This window comes from Euprymna scolopes, chromosome 28 (genome assembly GCF_053919585.1).
Source record: "Euprymna scolopes isolate OS-2025 chromosome 28, ASM5391958v1, whole genome shotgun sequence".
Classification (NCBI taxonomy): Eukaryota; Metazoa; Mollusca; class Cephalopoda; order Sepiida; family Sepiolidae; genus Euprymna; species Euprymna scolopes.
Window position 1 is genome coordinate 61,915,621 of NC_136509.1, and position 23,057 is coordinate 61,938,677.

At 30.3% G+C, this 23,057-nt stretch overlaps 2 protein-coding genes across 2 annotated transcripts; both read right to left on the reverse strand.

The window, feature by feature from the left end:
* Nucleotides 1–9,519: 9,519 nt before the first annotated feature.
* On the reverse strand, nucleotides 9,520–10,131 carry LOC145249404 (uncharacterized). The gene has a single exon (XM_080110960.1). The coding sequence runs from the start codon at nucleotides 10,129–10,131 to the stop codon at nucleotides 9,520–9,522; it is 612 nt and encodes a 203-aa protein (XP_079967086.1).
* A 121-nt stretch (nucleotides 10,132–10,252) lies between these two features.
* Nucleotides 10,253–11,080, reverse strand: LOC145249405 (uncharacterized). The gene is made up of 2 exons (XM_080110961.1): nucleotides 10,795–11,080; nucleotides 10,253–10,512 (listed from the first exon to the last, which is right to left on the reverse strand). Exons 1-2 carry the CDS (start codon nucleotides 11,078–11,080, stop codon nucleotides 10,253–10,255), a joined length of 546 nt encoding a protein of 181 aa, XP_079967087.1.
* Nucleotides 11,081–23,057: the final 11,977 nt, after the last annotated feature.

Consider the following 23,057-nt stretch of genomic DNA (forward strand, 5'->3'; position numbering starts at 1 on the left):
TTGGAGGAAAGTGAACCGAGTCAGGCGGGTGCATCCTCGCCTGTTGCTGCAGGTAGCAGTCAAAACCAGGAATCCTCTAGTTCATTTTCGGAAGGAGATGGCACCATTTAGTTGTGTCCTGCCTGCAATAGACCTCCAGGGAACCAAGATATGATATGCTACGATTCCTGTGATGAGTGGTATCATTTTGAGTGTGTTGGAATTGACTTGGCTCCACCCGCTAGACAGAAATGGCACTGCAGTGATTGTGCACCTCAAAAGAGACGAAGGGGTAGACCTAGTCTGTTACCTGCTCAATAGAAGTAGTCTTGGGTAGGACTATAAACTACGACTGACAGCGGAGCCTAGGCTAAGGGACAGAATGAGGGTACCCTGAACCACTGTTACCTCCAGGTGGCCCTTGCTAGCACCTGTTAGTCCCCCTGCAGGGTCACGGCAACTTAAAGTTTTTTTTCTATGAAGATATATATATATAAAATGCACTTTTTTTTTTCTTTTGTTGGGAGAGTGTAGTGAATAATACATAGCTTACCTGGGTGTAGCTGCCAGAGGTGAGGATGCTCTTCCAACAGCCAAGAAGAACAATAGCCTTGTGGTTATTTATACTAATAGAGTAAGGTAATTGTTATAAAAACCGTCCTCCTTTGTGAAGAGTATTTCATTCCTTTATTTTTTATGTTACTGTGGTTACAAGACCTGAGAAGAAGGTCGCGAAGATGATTGTATTTTTTTTTCGCAACCTCACTTCAGGTTAGCTACTCTCAGTTATATGATTTTTTTTTTCAACAATAATGAACTAATTATTTTTATTTAAGTCTTAGTGAAAATGTATTATTTGGTTTAAACAAAAAATACCTTTACTAAAGTTATGGTTTTCAGTAGTAAATAAAAAACGCAAGAATTTATGTTTGCTTTTTTTATGTAAATAAAGCATCTTAATTTGTAACAATAAAAAAAAATACAGGAACATTACGAGAAAGGCCCCTAAAGTTCGTATTAACGAAATCGATATAACTGGAAGAAAAATTAATTCCTCGAACTACCAATATTATCATTGCATTCAGCATTGTTTATTTAATATTTTCACAAAAAATTATAATTGCAAAAATTATTTCTACGTTTTTTTACGCTTACATTTTTAACATAATTTTTACATGTAAGATTCTGATATTTCCATTGCACACATGAAAGTATAATCATAAGATAATGTTCATATAATCTTGGAAAATAAAGTAAAAAAATTAAATTAAAAAACAAGAGCATAGAAAAATAATTTAATTAAAAAATCGTAACAATTATACGAACGTTCCATGTCGGTAAGTACGAATGCACAGACTTGAAAAGAAAACCAGTCTGTTTTTCCCATCCACCTTCTCTCTTCAACTACCCACCTGTTTGTGTTTATCAACTTTAAATTTCACGTAAACTTTCTGATAAATTTTAACCTTAACTTTGTCCTTCCATACATATTTGAATTTTGCCGCCAATTTTTTTTTTATACGATAAACAAGTCTCATTTCTACCAGTGTCACGTGTTTGGGTAATTGTTACTTTTCTTAGTAAAAGTTAAGTACATTTATTGTATAACTTCATTATCTTAAGACTTTAACTTAATACTTAACTTGGAAATAATTCAAGAGAACTTATATTTTTCTTGCCAGAAAAATGTAAACACGATCTTTGTCATAATGAATTTTTACATGAAATCTAGGGTTTTTCAGATTTGAGATAAAATTATTCCATGTATTTTTTATTTCACACATTTTTTCTTGGAGAAATTAACTTTAAACTATTATCTTTCAAAAACAATAAAAAGGTAATTGAAAATTAAAAAAAAATATTATAATTAGCTGGCCTCAAAAACCATGCCCATCTCCTATCGAAGTAAGCATTAAATTGCCCTACCTAAGAATAATCATAGTCAATAAGCGTATAGCTAAATGGATTTTTTAACGGGAAACAAAGCAGATTCTTTTACAAAAGAAAAAAAAATACTATATATATTCTAGAATACAATAAATATATAAAATGTAATGAAAAAATATTATAAAATGCAATAAATATTATGTAGATATAAAAAATATATAAAAATATGTTATCAAATACTATAAATATTATAAAATAAAATACAATATATATTATGAAATGTAGTAAATATTATAAAATGAAAAAATATTATACAATGTAATAAAATGCAATAAATATTATAGAAATGTAATAAATATAAAATATAAGTATTATAAAATATTTAAAATACTATAAAATGCAATAGATATTATGAAATATAATAAACACTATACAATGCAATAACTATCATAAATCGGAATACATAAAAATATTATAAGATGCAATAAATATAATGAAATAAATAAATATCATAATATGCAATCAATCTTATGAAATGCACCAAATATTATAAAATGCCATAATATTATATAATAATAAAAAATATTTTAAAATGCAAAAAATATTATAAAGTTCAAGAAATTTTATGAAAAACCATAATTATAATAACATAATACAAATATAATAAAATATAATAAATATCATAAAAGGCAATAAATATTTTAAAATGCAATAAATATAAAATAATAAAAAATATTTTAAAATACAAAAATTTTATAAAGTGCAAGCAATTTTATGAAATGTAATAGTTATAATAAAATGACAGAAGTGGGATAAAATACAATAAATATTATAAAATGTAATAAATATCATAAAATGCATATTTTTCATATTTCTAGCATTTCATAATATATATTATGAAATGCAAAAATATGAAAAAATGCAATAAATAAAATAAAATGCAAGAAATATTATAAAATGCAAGAAATATTATACAATAAATAATATACAATAGAATAAATATCAAAATGTGTAATAAACAATCTAAAACACAATAAATATTAAAATATATGCCAAATAAAACAAATGCAATATTTACATATGCTATAAATATTATAAAATGCAAATCAAATTATAAAATGCAAGAAATTTTATAAAATAATATTATATAACGATCTAACGTGGACGTGATTTTTCCGTATATAAATATATATACAATAAATATGACAAAATAAAACAAATATAAAAACACACTATAATATTAAATGCAATATATTTTATAAAATGTAATAAGTATTATAAAATACCATCATTACTAAGAAATACAAAAATATTATAGGATCCAATATATATTATTAAATGTAATTATTATTATAATATGCAATAAATATCATAAAATGAAATAAATATTATGAATACAATAATATTATAAAATGCAATAAATATTATGAAATATAATAAATATTGTAAAATGCAATATATATTATCAAATACAAAAAATATTATGAAATGTTTATAACATTATAAAATGTAATAAATTTTAGAAAATACAATAAATATTACGCAATGCAATAAATATCATAAAATGCAAAACATATTATAAATAGTAAAAATATTATAAAATAACTAAATATTGCTAAATGCAAGAAATATCTATATATCTATAAAAGTGAACGTGTTTGTGTGTCTGTCTGCGTGTCTGTCTGTGTACGTTTCCCTACCCAATAACTCTGTCAATTTTTAATCTATAGACTCGAAATTTGATATACAGGGTACTGAGATTTGGGAAAATCTATGTGATCGGGTTTCGACCAGAAATTTGGCTGTTAAGGGGTCAAAGTTCAACGATTTGACATTTGAGAACTCTACCAAACTCCTCCGGCAATTTTAGGTCTAAACACTTGAAATTTTAGATATAGGTTCCTTGGACATGGATCTAATTTAATAACTTGATTTGAGCCCCAAAAATGAAATGTTAAGGGGTCATAATAGGGGTCAAAGTTAAAAAACAATGACTTTTTTTTTGCTCAGCATACACCTCCAAACACCCGGGCAACGCCGGGCACCCATGCTAGGTATAAACTAAAATGAATATTATAAAATGCAATAGATATTAAGTAATGCAATAAATATTAGAAAATAAAGTAAATATTAGAAAATGCAATACATATTATGAAATAGAATAAACATTATAAAATGCAATAAATATTACGAAGGCAATAAATATAAAAAAGACAGTAACTATTATGAAATGCAATAAACGTTAAAGAATGTAAAAAAAAAGATTCTAAAATGTAATTAATATTACAATATGCAAAAATATATTTATTGCATATTATAATATTTATACTGATATTGCAATATGCCAATATGAACTAATACTTATATTAGAAAAAGAAATAAAAATTATTATATACAATAATATTATTGAGTGCAGGAAATATGAAAAAGGCAAGAAATATAATAAAATACAATAAAACCATAAAAACCAATAGATATTATAAAATGCCATTATTATTATAAAGTACAAAAACTATTATAAAATTCTATAAATACCCTCAAATGCAATAATATTACAAAATTCTAAATAAGATCAAATGGAACAAATAAAAAAATGCTATAAATAGTATAATATGCGATAAATATTTTAAATTGCAATAAATATAATGCCATCGACATTTTAAAGTGTAATGAATATTTTAAAGTGTAATAAATATTTTAAAGTGTAATAAATATTTTAAAGTGCAATAAATATTAAAAAATGTTATAAATATTCTAAAATGTAGTAAATATTGTAAAATATCAAATGCAACAATTATGATATAAATTCAATGAGTATTTACAAAATGCAATAAATGTTATAAACTGCGATAAATCTTATAACACACAATAAATATCAAATGTAATAAAATATAAAATGAAATGAATATCGCAAAAATACAATAAATATGATAAAATTCATAAAAAATTATGATAAATGTTACCTTACGCTACAACAGAACACCGACCTATTTTGTTTTTTAGAGGTATTCGAGGTCGCTGACAACGAATCTGATAATCAAACCCGTCGCAAAGTTACTATTTACACGGTATGAACCCCTGGACCTTGTGACTATTTTGCGCCGTTTGACCACCTTCTGTAGTGTTTTTCTTAAATGATACATTCGCATACAAACGGGCGTAGTGAAGTGTCTTCTCACATCGCGGAAGAATCTTTAAGCGGCCATTTAAATTATGAAAGTTTTCAAAAATAAATTTTTTTGTCTTACATAGTTTTTAATGATTTTTGATTGATCTAAAAAATAAAGTTTTCAAAAATAAATATGTGCTTCATTTTTTTGTCTTACATAGTTTTTAATGATTTTTGATTGATCTAAAAAATAAAGTTTTCAAAAATAAATATGTGCTTCATTTTTTTGTCTTACATAGTTTTTAATGATTTTTGATTGATCTAAAAAATAAAGTTTTCAAAAATAAATATGTGCTTCATTTTTTTGTCTTACATAGTTTTTAATGATTTTTGATTGATCTAAAAAATAAAGTTTTCAAAAATAAATATGTGGTTCATTTTTTTGTCTTACATAGTTTTTAATGATTTTTGATTGATCTAAAAAATAAAGTTTTCAAAAATAAATATGTGCTTCATTTTTTTGTCTTACATAGTTTTTAATGATTTTTGATTGATCTAAAAAATAAAGTTTTCAAAAATAAATATGTGCTTCATTTTTTTGTCTTACATAGTTTTTAATGATTTTTGATTGATCTAAAAAATAAAGTTTTCAAAAATAAATATGTGCTTCATTTTTTTGTCTTACATAGTTTTTAATGATTTTTGATTGATCTAAAAAATAAAGTTTTCAAAAATAAATATGTGCTTCATTTTTTTGTCTTACATAGTTTTTAATGATTTTTGATTGATCTAAAAAATAAAGTTTTCAAAAATAAATATGTGGTTCATTTTTTTGTCTTACATAGTTTTTAATGATTTTTGATTGATCTAAAAAATAAAGTTTTCAAAAATAAATATGTGGTTCATTTTTTTGTCTTACATAGTTTTTAATGATTTTTGATTGATCTAAAAAATAAAGTTTTCAAAAATAAATATGTGCTTCATTTTTTTGTCTTACATAGTTTTTAATGATTTTTGATTGATCTAAAAAATAAAGTTTTCAAAAAATAAATATGTGCTTCATTTTTTTTGTCTTACATAGTTTTTAATGATTTTTGATTGATCTAAAAAATAAAGTTTTCAAAAATAAATATGTGCTTCATTTTTTTGTCTTACATAGTTTTTAATGATTTTTGATTGATCTAAAAAATAAAGTTTTCAAAAAATAAATATGTGCTTCATTTTTTTGTCTTACATAGTTTTTAATGATTTTTGATTGATCTAAAAAATAAAGTTTTCAAAAATAAATATGTGGTTCATTTTTTTGTCTTACATAGTTTTTAATGATTTTTGATTGATCTAAAAAATAAAGTTTTCAAAAATAAATATGTGGTTCATTTTTTTGTCTTACATAGTTTTTAATGATTTTTGATTGATCTAAAAAATAAAGTTTTCAAAAATAAATATGTGCTTCATTTTTTTGTCTTACATAGTTTTTAATGATTTTTGATTGATCTAAAAAATAAAGTTTTCAAAAAATAAATATGTGCTTCATTTTTTTGTCTTACATAGTTTTTAATGATTTTTGATTGATCTAAAAAATAAAGTTTTCAAAAATAAATATGTGCTTCATTTTTTTGTCTTACATAGTTTTTAATGATTTTTGATTGATCTAAAAAATAAAGTTTTCAAAAATAAATATGTGCTTCATTTTTTTGTCTTACATAGTTTTTAATGATTTTTGATTGATCTAAAAAATAAAGTTTTCAAAAATAAATATGTGGTTCATTTTTTTGTCTTACATAGTTTTTAATGATTTTTGATTGATCTAAAAAATAAAGTTTTCAAAAATAAATATGTGGTTCATTTTTTTGTCTTACATAGTTTTTAATGATTTTTGATTGATCTAAAAAATAAAGTTTTCAAAAATAAATATGTGCTTCATTTTTTTGTCTTACATAGTTTTTAATGATTTTTGATTGATCTAAAAAATAAAGTTTTCAAAAATAAATTTGTGCTTCATTTTTTTGTCTTACATAGTTTTTAATGATTTTTGATTGATCTAAAAAATAAAGTTTTCAAAAATAAATATGTGCTTCATTTTTTTGTCTTACATAGTTTTTAATGATTTTTGATTGATCTAAAAAATAAAGTTTTCAAAAATAAATATGTGGTTCATTTTTTTGTCTTACATAGTTTTTAATGATTTTTGATTGATCTAAAAAATAAAGTTTTCAAAAATAAATATGTGGTTCATTTTTTTGTCTTACATAGTTTTTAATGATTTTTGATTGATCTAAAAAATAAAGTTTTCAAAAATAAATATGTGCTTCATTTTTTTGTCTTACATAGTTTTTAATGATTTTTGATTGATCTAAAAAATAAAGTTTTCAAAAATAAATATGTGCTTCATTTTTTTGTCTTACATAGTTTTTAATGATTTTTGATTGATCTAAAAAATAAAGTTTTCAAAAATAAATATGTGCTTCATTTTTTTGTCTTACATAGTTTTTAATGATTTTTGATTGATCTAAAAAATAAAGTTTTCAAAAATAAATATGTGGTTCATTTTTTTGTCTTACATAGTTTTTAATGATTTTTGATTGATCTAAAAAATAAAGTTTTCAAAAATAAATATGTGGTTCATTTTTTTGTCTTACATAGTTTTTAATGATTTTTGATTGATCTAAAAAATAAAGTTTTCAAAAATAAATATGTGCTTCATTTTTTTGTCTTACATAGTTTTTAATGATTTTTGATTGATCTAAAAAATAAAGTTTTCAAAAATAAATTTGTGCTTCATTTTTTTGTCTTACATAGTTTTTAATGATTTTTGATTGATCTAAAAAATAAAGTTTTCAAAAATAAATATGTGCTTCATTTTTTTGTCTTACATAGTTTTTAATGATTTTTGATTGATCTAAAAAATAAAGTTTTCAAAAATAAATATGTGGTTCATTTTTTTGTCTTACATAGTTTTTAATGATTTTTGATTGATCTAAAAAATAAAGTTTTCAAAAATAAATATGTGGTTCATTTTTTTGTCTTACATAGTTTTTAATGATTTTTGATTGATCTAAAAAATAAAGTTTTCAAAAATAAATATGTGGTTCATTTTTTTGTCTTACATAGTTTTTAATGATTTTTGATTGATCTAAAAAATAAAGTTTTCAAAAATAAATTTGTGCTTCATTTTTTTGTCTTACATAGTTTTTAATGATTTTTGATTGATCTAAAAAATAAAGTTTTCAAAAATAAATATGTGCTTCATTTTTTTGTCTTACATAGTTTTTAATGATTTTTGATTGATCTAAAAAATAAAGTTTTCAAAAATAAATATGTGGTTCATTTTTTTGTCTTACATAGTTTTTAATGATTTTTGATTGATCTAAAAAATAAAGTTTTCAAAAATAAATATGTGGTTCATTTTTTTGTCTTACATAGTTTTTAATGATTTTTGATTGATCTAAAAAATAAAGTTTTCAAAAATAAATATGTGCTTCATTTTTTTGTCTTACATAGTTTTTAATGATTTTTGATTGATCTAAAAAATAAAGTTTTCAAAAATAAATATGTGGTTCATTTTTTTGTCTTACATAGTTTTTAATGATTTTTGATTGATCTAAAAAATAAAGTTTTCAAAAATAAATATGTGCTTCATTTTTTTGTCTTACATAGTTTTTAATGATTTTTGATTGATCTAAAAAATAAAGTTTTCAAAAATAAATATGTGCTTCATTTTTTTGTCTTACATAGTTTTTAATGATTTTTGATTGATCTAAAAAATAAAGTTTTCAAAAATAAATATGTGGTTCATTTTTTTTGTCTTACATAGTTTTTAATGATTTTTGATTGATCTAAAAAATAAAGTTTTCAAAAATAAATATGTGGTTCATTTTTTTGTCTTACATAGTTTTTAATGATTTTTGATTGATCTAAAAAATAAAGTTTTTGCAGTTTACAAAAACATAAGCACCAAATATTTTTTTAATGTTTTTCGTTCTTTTATTTGGGGGGTATTCATTTATAGAACTTGTGTAGTTTAAGACGTGCTTCTGCAGTTTAATTTACTGTTTTTCCGTAAGTAAAGCGCCGACATTTACCGAGTAGAATATTGTTTAACATTTCACAAAAAAGTCTGTTTACATTCGTGGGGGGGGGGCAAGTCAAATACAATAAATACCATAAAGTTTAAAGAATATAAAATCAAATTAATACTATAGCATTTAATGAATATAAAATGCCACAGATTTTACGAAATGCAAAGATATAAATTGTAATAGAATATAATGTATAAAATATAATATGCAATGAATCTTAAAATATGCAATAAATATAAATTGCAATAAATATTATAATATGCAATCGTCGGTGGCGGCTCCTACTCGTATCCGAGCATTGGGTCCTGTCATCAGGTGGGTGGGTTCCTATGTGATACATGGCTGCACAGTCATATTCTATGGCGGAAGAGCTGCGGACAGTGCTCACAGGGAAGAGGAGGGAGATGGGTTTGCTCTCACTCCCTTCATCTTCTTCTCCTAACCTCTTCCCTTCTCCATCCCTCCTCAGTATACAGCATTCCTCCACGCTTTCCTGTCCCTGGCAGCCTCTTCCCACGAGGAGTGGTCGATAGCAGTTGCTGCCAGAGTGCGCTTCAGCTGGCGTTTGTAGCGCATTTTTGGTGCTCCTCGTGGTCTGGTTCCTTTTGCCAGTTCTCCGTACATCATTCTCTTGGGAAGCCTTGAATTTTGCATTCTGTGGGCGTGGCCTGCCCAGTGGAGGCGGTAGCGGATAATAGTGGCCTCAACACTTGTCATTTTGGCACATTCTAGTACCTCAGAGTTGGAGGTATGGCTCTGCCAGGGTATTTTCATAATTTGCCTTAATTTTGTTTGTTGGAAGCATTCCAGATGTTTTATTTCACTTCTGTATAGTGTCCACGTTTCACAGGCGTACAGGAGTGTTGAGAGGACAACTGCCCAGAACACCATTATCTTTGTGGTCATCATAAGTGTGTGGTTGTTAAATACGCGACAGTTGAGTCGTCCAAATGTAGAATGGGCTGCCCTAATTCTGTTCTCCACGTCCTTCTTGCATTTAGGAGTAGATGTTAAAATGCTTCCAAGATAAGAGAATTGATGTAGATCAATTCCCTTATCTTGGAAGCATTTTAACATCTATATAGTAGTTAGTTGTTAATTGTGATATTATGGGCTGGGAACGTCTGTCCTGGCAGATGTTGGACGAGGGTCTTGACCTGCATCCCAAACCTTTCATATACAGAGTTATATGCATCTGCTAACGACTGCAGGTCCTCTGCTGTCTGACCTGGAGTGGCGTTGTCGTCAGCATATTGTAGTTCTCACACTTCGCATAAGGTGGTTTTGGTTTTGGCACGAGTTGTGCGAGGTTGAAAATTCCTTCATCCAAGCAAAATTGCAGGCCAATTGAGGGTATGTCTGGTGGAATCTCGCTGAGCATTGCTGCGATGTACAGTGAGAAACACGTTGGAGCCAAAACATACCCCTGTTTCAGACCACCGTTGATGGGGAATGAGTCTGAAAGAGAGTTTTGATAACAAACTTTTCCAACCATTCCATCATGGAGGGCACGCACTAGTTCAACAAAGTCGGGTGGACAACCGTATCTGGCAGGTCGTGGCACTTTATCAGAAGCCTTTTTAAGATCTCAAAAGACGAACATCATGGGCTATTGCCGTTCAAGGCCTGCAGTTGCCTTACACAGAAAATCATGTCCACTGTCCCCCGGGAAGATCTCCGGCAAGACGTCCTCTGCGAGGATGAGCAGGTGGTCAAGGGGAATCTAAGCAAAAATCTTACTTGCGATGCTAAGCAGTGATATTCCCCGGTAGTTGTCCCCCTCCTTGAAGATGGTAATGATATTAGCATCACGAAAGTCGCTGGCAAGAGTCTTGGTCTCCCATATTTTTAGTATCAGGAGCATCAAACGATTTCTCAGCTTGGGACCACAGTGAGTGAGGAGCTCTAGCGGGATGTTATCTGGCCCTGGGGCCTTACCGGGCTTCATACATTTCAGGGCCCTGTTGAAGTCCTGGATGGAGGGTGGGAGTGCCATCCAGAGATGGACGGGATGCTGTGGGGTCATTCTCAAGAGATCATCTGGGGTGTCAGCGTGATCATTAAGGAGGTTCTTAAAGTGACACCTCCATCCTTCCAGGATGCCCTCACGGTCAGAGATGGTCGTGGTCCCATTTGCGTCCTTTAGGCTGCCCACTGATGATCGTGTGGGACCAAAAATTTACTTTGGTACTGCGTAGAAACTGCGCAGATCACGTTGGTCAGCGAAGTGCTGGATCTCAGCAACTTTTCTCTGCCACCAGATGTTCTGGGCTTCACGAATCCCTCTTTGAAAGTCTGCTACAGCTACCTTGTGAGCACGTTTGCTGGCAGCTGTAGGTTGGTTCTCTGAAATCAGATGTGATTGACGTTTTGCTTCAATGAGACGAGAGATCGTGGTGTCATTCTCATCAAACCAGTCCTGCCTTTTCTTGGTGGTGTGACCCAGTACCTCCTCTGCAGCACGGGTCAGGGCGTCTCTGAGGGTGATCCATTGGTGCTCTACTGTCGCCTGACTCACGGGCTCTGCAAGGTGTCGCAGGCATCCCTAAAATTCTGTGCCAGCTGTGGGTTGCAGAGCTTGCTACAGTCAAAACGTCGGTTTGGTATGCTATTGGGTGTCATTTTGGGTTGCCAAATGATCGTCATGAAAAGTTGGGAGATCAGGAGTCTGTAATCCGTCCAGCAGTCATCTACCCCGGGCATGGATCGCATGATGTGGACGTTTCCTCGGTCTCTGGTTCTGGTCAGAACGTAGTCCAGGGTGTGCCAGTGTTTGGATCTGGGGTGTCTCCACGTGGTCTTTTGTCGTTTGGGTAGCTGGAAGATGGTGTTGGTTACCATGAGTTTATGTTCTGCACATAGACCCAGTAGGAATTGGCCATTGGCATTGTAGCTTCCAATGCTGTGGCGGCTGATGATTCCCTCCTACAGGCGGTGGTCCTTGCCTATTCAGGCGTTAAGTCGCCCAGCACAACAAGCTTGTCATTGACGAACACTGTCTGGATGGTGCGGTCAAGCTGGGTGTAGAAGGCAGCTTTGTCTTCATCGATAGAAGTTAAAGTCAGAGCGTAGACTGAAATGAGCATAAGGTGTCTATCCCGCGTGATGGGGATGCGGACAGTCATCAGGCGCTCACTGATGGCCTTGGGAACGAAGTTGTGCTGCTGCACCAGCTGGGAACAGATGACAAAGCCAACACTGTGGATGTGTGGCTCCTCTGGGGCCGGGCCTCTCCAGAAGATGGTGTAGTCTGTTTCAGCCTCCCTGATGCTACCCTCTTCAGGTAGTCGGGTTTCACATCAACAAGGAAACGGGCAAGCTCTTTGCAGATGAGGGCTGTTCTTTGTTTTAGGCGGTTCTTGTTCACCACATCTTGGAGGGTGCGAATGATCCATGCACCTATGGTTAAAATCTTCTTGTTTTTGCGACTGCATTAGTAGGATGTCCACCAGTCACGTTAAGCTGACCAGACAGGTTTTGCCATGACCGAGGTTTACTTCACCTTGTCTAGGTGCCTCCCCATATGAGGTGGGCTGCGGTGGTCCTAAACAGGCCAGCCCAGTCACGAATATAGCTGCCGAGTTCTGGTGTCACGGCACTATCACCAGAGAGCGACCATCTTAGATCCACTGCCTGAGTGCTGTCACAGACTAAGAGCTTCCAGCTTATCCAGGCTTTTACCCCTTTCACCCACAGCACTGTCCCCTCAGGAGTTATTCTCTTTCTTTGTTTTTCTAGGGATTGAAGATGATGACAGAATGCCAGTCGCTAAAGTATTTTGTTTTAGGTGGTCGTGGCTGCGCGACTGCTACGCACACACGCTTGGTCCACTTGGGATTTTTGGTTTGATTTCGGGGTTTTTACTTCCCCTACCCTTTGCCTAAAGAGGCATACCCTACAAGGCAGCAGGGTATATATATATATATATATATATATATATATATATATATATATATATATATATATATATATATATACCCTGTGGAGCTAGTTGGCCATTGACCCCAAGGAGGGTTCATCTGCCCTTTGTAAGGTCTTGTTTTTAATTCTTCTGGAAGACTAGCTACCCTACTCACCAGGCAAGCTAGTGGGGAAACCAGTTTAGTCGCCGGTAACCCAACCATGCAGCATGTAGTACTGGGCTACATGGTACCAATAGCACATTACGTGACCTGACTCTAAATATCAATATGCAATAAATACTGTAAAATGCAGTAAATCTTACAACATGCAGTAAGTATTATAAAATGCAATCAAAACTATAAAATGCAATAATTATTATAAAATGCAATATTATAAAATGCAATAAATATTATAAAATGCAATATATATTATAAAATGCAATATATATTATAAAATGCAATAAATATTATAAAATGCAATAAATTAAATAAAATGCAATAAATATTATAAAATTCAATATATATTATAAAATGCAATAAATATTATAAAATGTAATATATATTATAAAATGTAATAAAATATATAAAATGCAATAAAGATTACAAAATGCAATAAGAAATTATTAAAGTCAATAAATATGAAATGCAATAAATATTAAAAAATGCGATTAACATAAAATTCAATAAGTTTTATAAAATGCAATAAAAATTATAAAATCCAATACATTTTATAATATACAGTAAAATGTAATCAATGTTATAAAATGTAATCAATGTATCATAAAATGGAATAAATATTCTCAAAATGCAATAAATTTTACTTAAGTAGCGTTAATAATGCAATAAATATTAACAAATAGAAAATATTATAAAATGCAATGTATTTTATAAAGTGCAATAAATTATATAAAATGCAATAAATTTTAAAAAATAAAAAAAAATTATAAAATACAATATTATGACATGAAATAAACACATAAAAGGCAATAAATATTGTAAAACGCAGTAAATTTTATAAAATGTAATAAATTTTATAAAATACAATTTTATAAAATGTAATAAATTTTATAAAATGTAATAAATTTTATAAAATGTAATAAATTTTATAAAATACAATATTATAAAATGAAATAATATTATAAAATATATCTAAATATATACACGATAGAACAGATTGCTTTGTAAAATAGTCATTTACACAATTTTTTCATTTACAAAAACGGATGATAGAATATAATTTCGAAATAGCAAGTAATTCCAAATAATAATAATAAGTATAGCTGAAAATTTTTAATTTGCAATGGATGCCGAAGTTTCTCGACTCTTTAAAGGCTTTAAAAACATGTTAGAAGAAAATTCGTTTTCTTATTAAGCCAATGCTTTGTTGACAAAAGATTGGCTCAGACAATGGCGTGCTATAAGAAGTTTAGGCTAGTAGCATCGGGCTAACTTTTGAGTCTACTAAGTTGAACGCATAAAAATGATACAAGTCTATTCGCTAAATATTTTACATTGATTTTATACTTGAACATCACAATAGCCTGTTTCACGCAGATGAAATGTTACTAGCTTCTTCCTATCGTTAAGTTCATGGTGGGTGCTCGACTGAACCGCAATTTCTGGTACATGTTGTAAAACATTTACAGCAAGAGCTCTTCTACCTACCACAACGGCAAAGAATATTTTCTCTCTCTCTCTCTCTCTCTCTCTCTCTCTCCCTCTCTCTCTCTCTCTCTCTCTCTCTCTCTCTCTCTTCACCAAAAATCAAAATTTCATGAACAGTTTCTTCCACAGAACATCGAAGCTCTATCCAAGTTTGGCTTTGTCCATTTTTTACATGGTTCACATGTCGCCTTACCACTGTCCCCAACTCTAGTTCAATTTCATATGACACTGGACCTATCCATCTCTTGACCATCGCCTTTTTTCCATCTTGGTCATGTATAAATATTTTTTGCAAAGATTAATTCACCTTCTCTAAATTCTCGTATAGTCGTCATAATATTATTTTTCGTCATATTTTTTTTCATATAGTTGTCATATTATTTTTCGACATATTTTTTTCATATAATTGTCATGATATTATTTTTCGTCATATTTTTTTTCATATAGTTGTCATGATATTATTTTTCGACATATTTTTTTCATATAATTGTCATGATATTATTTTTCGTCACATTTTTTTCATATAGTCGTCATATTATTTTTCGTCATATTTTTTTTTCATATAGTTGTCATATTATTTTTCGTCATATTTTTTTCATATAATTGTCATGATATTATTTTTCGTCATATTTTTTCATATAGTCGTCATATTATTTTTCGTCATATTTTTTTCATATAATTGTCATGATATTATTTTTCGTCATATTTTTCATATAGTCGTCATATTATTTTTTGTCATATTTTTTTCATATAATTGTCATGATATTATTTTTCGTCATTTTTTTTTTCATATAATTGTCATGATATTATTTTTTGATTTCTTGGTGTTTTCTCATGTGCTCCCTCACTGTAGTTTCATGGGGAATGATCTAATCTTAAACCGTTTTTATTTTTGATTCATTAATAATTATGCTAGTGATAAGTCGGTGAGTGTTTGTGGTGTGGAGTTATAAGACAACAAGAAACGGCTTAGTTTTGAACTTATGGGGCCTTTCTCATGACTCATGTTCTGCATGTCTTGAACATTCGCACATATCTTTAAAGCAATCCATTTGAAGTGGGGGTGTTTTGGTGATGTTGTGATATGTTGGATTCCTTGTCTAGACATAAATGCTTGGAATTCTTCATCAACAAAAATGACCGCAATTTCCGTTAACTTTTTTTTTTGAGGGGGGACACCTGTGAGTTGCAAAATAGGTTTTCCAGAGTGGTGTTTATAGTTGCTGTGTTTGATATATAAACGTTTAACCATTTACTTACAGCGTCCACTATCACTAGGAACATGTGACTTTAAAATGGGCCTGCTTAATCTATGTGGACTCTGGACCATTCCTCTTCCAAAATTTTCCAACAATGTAACGATCCAGTTGCTGGCATTTGATTGGTTTGTTAATACACACAACAATTTTTCACCTTATATTCCATTTCCAGGTCTAATTTTGGCTACCAAAATAGGTTTTGCTCAGCCCTTCCTGGATGTCATTTATGGAGCGTTTCCATGAGTGCTTCTCGCCCTTGTATAGGTATTATTTCCCCACAGTAGCCATTCTTCCACAATTCCGAATTCATGTCTTTTATTGAAGTAAGGGTGCCAATCTTTTGTAGTAGGACACTTGTCTGACTATCCATTTTTTTTACATACTTAAGCACCTGTTTTAGGAGTTTGCCCATTTTTGTCCACCTAGCGATATCTTGGTATGTAGCAGGAGTTTGATCAAAGTATTCTAGTAGCATGATGTGCTCATCTGGTATGGGCACTTTTTCCAATTTTGTACGCCCTGCATTTCCATTTTTTTTCTTCCTTCCCGATATTCTAGCTAGTATGCATATGCAAATAGGATTACCGCCCAATGTTGAACTGATCTCCGGAATTTTCTTATTTTCTTTAAAATATCCCAAGAGCAGTTTATGGTCAGTATTTAATATGAAGGGCCTTCCATGTAGATATTGGTGAAACTTTTTCACACTGAAAACTACTAGCAATAACTCTTTGTCAACTTGAGCATAATTTTTTTCTGCTAGTGTCAGAGTCCTTGATACAAAAATTATTGGTCTTTCGGATCCACCCTCTATGATGTGAGATAGTACAGCTCCCACCTCATAAGGTGAAGCATCATATGCCACTGTCATTGCTTTGTTCAGGTCGAAGTGCACCAACACTTTTGGGGAATCTAATCGTTCCTTTGCTTCTTGACATGCTTTTTCTTGTTTTGATGTCCACTCCCATTTTTCTTCTTTAATAATTGATGCAAAGGAGTCAGAATGTTTGAAACCCTCGGAATGCACTAGGCAAAGTAATTTATCATACCCAAAAAAGCTTGTAGCTCTTTTACCGATGTTGAGCATGGCACCTTTTTGATAGATTTCACTTTCTTTTCTGCAGGTTTTATGCCTTCTCTGTTTACTATGTGGCCTAGATAAAATATGTCGGAAACTAAAACTTTGCATTTTTACCAGTTTATTCCAATTTTTTCCAGCTTGTTCAAAACTTCCTCCAGAGTCTCTAATTTTACTTGCCAGTAGTATGTCATAAATTCTCATAATTCCACTTTCAATTCCCTGCAAAATGCTTTCCATAGATTTTTTAAAAATATTCTCAGGGATAATTTCAACTCATAGCAAAAGCTGGAGCCATTCTGTGCAAACATGTTTTACACAGATAAATACACATATCAATACACATAACAAAACATATCAATACACATATCAAAACACATATCAATACACATAACAAAACATATCAATACACATATCAAAACACATATCAATACACATAACAAAACATATCAATACACATATCAAAACATATATCAATACACATATCAAAACACATATCAAAACACATATCATATAATAATCGATATGCGGTAATTATTGGTTATTATTGTGATGGGACAGCCGGGTGGACTTTGATTAAAAAGGGATAGAAAAATTAACCGGCATTTCCAGAGTGGAATGCCAGTGGCTGTCATTCCCGTAACATCCAAGGTTATCTCCCTTTTATTATTTTAGACTGGAAGCAAAATTTTTAAAATTCAAGGTCGGGAGTATGGAATGTTAGGTGTGGCCATTCATGTTAGATGGTTAACATGGCTGCTACTAAACATATTTTTGGTGGATGCCCATTGATTCAGGCCTTATTATTGTTTGTATCGAGAAAAAAACGAAATGGCCTACAAAGTGATTTTTGTTAAAACCTTTTATTTTATTCACTTGTACTTAATATTTGCATCAGAAATGTATTTATGTGATAAATGTCATATGAATTAGATACTAAATAAATAAAGTGTCTGGGAAATATAATGTCAAATGTAGAAATATCACGACAGACAGGACATGCAGCATGAACACATCAGATTAGTTAAACTAATGCTCTTTAGAGTAATGTGCTAATTTGCACATTACCCTAATTGTTCTTTTTCTCCAACAGTATGTGCTGAGCTGAGCTGCAACATGGATTGAGTGTAAGCAGCCAAAGCTCTAAGAGCTCTTCTGATGCAAATACTGATTGGGCCCTGTGCCTTTTCTCACAGAGAAGAGACCTACAAGAAAACGTGGAGAGGTTGGAATTCAAAGCTGCTGCAGAACGCAAGAAGTACAATGATGTTGAAGACGTCCACACTATCGAATTCAAGCCATTGATTTTGAGGAATTCACCATAGAGACTGGTATTCTACCGTCACAAGTTCCTTTAAAACTAATACAGATGAGAACAAAGTATAAACGCACCCTTGCCTCAAACATTGCAGCAGAGAGTCCACCATTGAGGAGGCCATCATTATCAGTAAATCTTCCACTATGAACACTTATGCATCTTCAGCCAAAAGAAATGCAACAAAGAAACATGTTTAGTAGCCACTTTTGAGGTTTCTGACAAAATTCTTGAGGGAGCTCAAATAGACCATGTTATGCGGTGTCGTTCAGCAGGAGTTAGTGATCTCGTGGCAGCAGATGTCAGGTTATCATCTTCAGTGTTACTTCCAGTTTAACAGAAAAGCATCCAAGTCCTGTACAAGTACAGCTCAAACGCCCAGAGTTATCTGCTTTGACAAAGTCGCGTCTGAAGTGTCTACTGGACTGGCTTGAGGTGACATCTATACACTGCTTGATGTTTGGGAACAGTACACCTCCTTGATCAGAGAATTTGATATTGAAGCTGGACCATACAGGAACAATAAATTCCGTCTCAAAGAGAAACTTACTTCTTCCAGATTAGCTTTGTACCACAATTCAATCCACATCAACCACAGTTGTTGTTTTCTACACAGTCATCCAAGATTGCTGTTTAGACATTGAAAAAGAAATCTGACGAAATGGAGACCAACACATGTGTGAACGATCTCAGACCAACCTTGTTCTCACACTCAGAGACAGATGCGATGCTGACTTTGCACCAGTGTGTGTTACGCATTAGAAGCGACATCAAATTTCATCCTGACCTAGTCAACTGCACATTAGTCAGCAAAGGAAATACCGAAAACTTGTCCCAGAGAGAGAGCTGGTTTCTTTTTCTCAGTATTTTCTGTCAGGGGAAGTGGACAGAAATGAAGACAACGACCTTGTGAAATGGATTCTGCATCAGTCAAGACCTTGTCTATGCCATCTTGAAACCTAAAAACCTTACACCAAAACATGTTAGACTTAACCTGGCTATTTATTAGCGAGTTAGTCGAAATAGCTGATTGAACTTGTCCATCATACTTGCCACTGTGCCAGCTACGACCAAGTTCGTAGATTGGACACAACTCTTGAGTTCTCAATCTGCAAACGTTTTCAGATAGCAACAACACACCTATTCTTTCAAATGTTTCGCTGAACAAGTTCTGTCAGTATGCTACTGAGAATATTGACATTATGAAAAAAAGTTTGATGGCATGGGAACATTTCATGCTACACAGATGGTCGTGTACCAGAGAGGACTACTCCAACATCAACAGCAGGACGTTCTTGCTCTTGGAAAATCTAAGTCCTTGAAGGTCCCTCCGGAACTTCATCAGCTTGAGAACTTGACTCGCCGACCTTCTCGCGATGATCCAAAATTCACAGCTCAAGGTATGGCTTGTTTCTTTCTCGTATCCATAGATTGAACAGTGATAATGCTCCTGCATGGACAGGGTTTAACCAACTCACAACTAAAGACAAACATGAGCTCTGCACTATCGGCCACTTCTCAATGCACTATCGCTCATGAAGACCACATACATTGGACGATGCGATGCTTGAGAATTTCTAGCATTATAAATCCTGGTCAATCTACTGTCATCAATCAACAGCTGTATTGCAAAGCCAAGAAAATACAGTGAGCGAACAATGATGAATGCAAAACAATATTCTTGCAAATTAGGAGCTTCCACATTGCCAAGAACTTCATGTGTGTCATTGGAAATCACTTTCCAGACTCTGGTCTCCTTAAAGTATGGACCGAAAGTGCTGTTTTTGGTCAGAACACGAGTCAGAAAAATATGCAAGCCAAATCGTAAAACAGAGCCATTCGAGCTCACAAGCGCACACTTGAAGTTTGGAAAATCATCTCACCAACATTCATCGAATGGGCAAAGGACCACCAAGTAGACAAAGATGCTCTCCAAATATTGTCAGCCAACATCATAGAATCTTTGGAGGCACACGACGAGTGAGATATGATCAGCAACAACGTCAAAGCACTGGAGACTGCACTTGTTTGGTGCAGAATCATCAGATTCTTGGAGGTCTTCCAAGAGACAAAAATAATACATTTCCACTAAGATTTAAATAAAAACAATGTATTCACTATAATTCATGATCATTTGATAAATATTTAAAATTTCATTAAAATTGGTTAATTTCCTGATTTTTGGTTAAATAAGTAAAGGGAAGGGCCAAAATGTTTATACATTTTGGCCATCGGCATTCATTTTTTGCACGTACATAATTATTTTTGCATCTTCAAAACATAATCTTTAACCATTCCGGAAACTACTTTTTTAGGAAAACTCGTACCTGGAAAACTCGTTCATTTTTGCTAGGTACGAGAACTGGTCTATTATTGAATAAATATCGATTGAAAACACATTTTATGTCCGTTATTGAAGGAGATATTGTTTTAAAGGAGAATACACAACCCATAAATATTTTTTTAAATATTTTTACTTGTTTACTGTTGTTTTAAAAAAATTAAATTGATTTTTCCAAGTGTTCGTTTTCTACCTATCTTTGTAAATTTTTAATGGTTAAACTTATTTTAAAGAGTTTATTTAGTTAAAAAAAAACCCAGCAATGTCGAGTGTTACTTTTGAACAAAAAATGTCCGACATGAGAGAATCATATTTTTGGAGTCTCGATAATCACTCAAAATAGAAAATTAAAGAAAATACTGAGGTAGATATAGTTTTAAAACGAGCCGTCCCCACCTGCAAAAGAAAATAAATTTCAATATTTTTAGGTCATGTCCAAGAGTACTTCTCGAAAAAAAATCAAGCTATCTGAAGTTGATTATGTAACGAAATGGAACAGAAGACACGAAAACGAAACTATATATTTATTTTTAAAAAATACATTAGTTTTTAACAGTTCTTTTTGTTTTATAAAATAAAAAAATATTTTATTTAAAAAAAATTGTTACTTGTACAGCTTAATCAAGACATTAAAAAATTAAAATATCGAATAAAAGTTATATTGTATCTGTTTTGGACTGAAGTTCTCCGAAAAAATTTTCACTTAATTTGATGGAGCGTTTGTTTTGTTTTTTTACAGCGGAAAAACACGTTTTTTTACTGTGCGCTGAAGGTAGCCATGTTTTGATTTTAGAACACGCCATGGGGAGATAACTCAGTCTAAAGCGCCGACACCCCTCCCCCATTTTAAGTAATAGTTTTTTTTCCTAAAAATCGAAACATGGCTGCCTTTTGATCGGTATTATAACAAATTGATTTTCTCTGTGAAAAAAAAATACTACTTAATCAAAGGAAATGAACTTTTTTTTCACATAACTTCATTCCATAACGGATAACTTTTTTCGATATTTTCATTTTTTAATCTCTTGATTAAACTATACAAGTATCGAAAAATTAATTTAGCTTTAACACTTTATGTGTTCACGAAACAATGGCGGCCATCTTTTCTTGTGCGTTTCACTAAACTGTCATGTGCGGACGGTGGCAATCTTTTCTTGGTGTGTTTCACTAAACTGTCGCCAGGTGGCGGTTCGGTTCTCGGTCAAAAAACATTTAAATTATTAATTTATTGTTGACCCTTCAAAGTTGTTTTGATTGAAAAGAATCTTTCATTTAAATTGTTTATTTGTTCGAAAAAAAGCTATTTTTCTTTTGCTTTCATTAAAAAATTCTTTTATTAAAATATATTTTCTTTAAAATAAATGTTTTTACAATTATATATTGATACATTTTATACAATAAATGTTTTTACAATTATATATTCATACATTTTATACAATAAATGTTTTTACAATTATATATTCATACATTTTATACAATAAATGTTTTTACAATTATATATTGATACATTTTATACAATAAATGTTTTTACAATTATATATTGATACATTTTATACAATAAATGTTTTTACAATTATATATTGATACATTTTATACAATAAATGTTTTTACAATTATATATTGATACATTTTATACAATAAATGTGTTTACAATTATATATTGATACATTCTATGCAATAAATGTTTTACAATTATATATTGATACATTTTATACAATAAATGTTTTTACAATTATATATTGATACATTTTATACAATAAAGGTTTTTACGATTATATATTGATACATTTTATACAATAAATGTTTTTACAATTATATATTGATACATTTTATACAATAAATGTTTTTACAATTATATATTGATACATTTTATACAATAAATGTTTTTACAATTATATATTGATACATTTTATACAATAAATGTTTTTACAATTATATATTGATACATTTTATACAATAAATGTTTTTACAATTATATATTGATACATTTTATACAATAAATGTTTTTACAATTATATATTGATACATTTTATACAATAAATGTTTTTACAATTATATATTGATACATTTTATACAATAAATGTTTTTACAATTATATATTGATACATTTTATACAATAAATGTTTTTACAATTATATATTGATACATTTAATACAATAAATGTTTTTACAATTATATATTGATACATTCTATACAATAAATGTTTTACAATTATATATTGATACATTTTATACAATAAATGTTTTTACAATTATATATTGATACATTGTATACAATAAATGTTTTTACAATTATATATTGATACCTTTTATACAATAAATGTTTTTACAATTATATATTGATACATTTTATACAATAAATGTTTTTACAATTATATATTGATACATTTTATACAATAAATGTTTTTACAATTATATATTGATACATTTTATACAATGAATGT

Coding starts and splice junctions, on each gene's coding strand:
- LOC145249404 (XM_080110960.1), bottom strand. CDS start 10,131: ATGTTAAAATGCTTCCAAGATAAGGGAATTGATCTACATCAATTCTCT.
- LOC145249405 (XM_080110961.1), bottom strand. CDS start 11,080: ATGACCCCACAGCATCCCGTCCATCTCTGGATGGCACTCCCACCCTCC. Junction 10,513..10,794: donor ATCACTGCTTAGCATCGCAA/GTAAGATTTTTG, acceptor ACTCTCTTTCAG/ACTCATTCCCCATCAACGGT.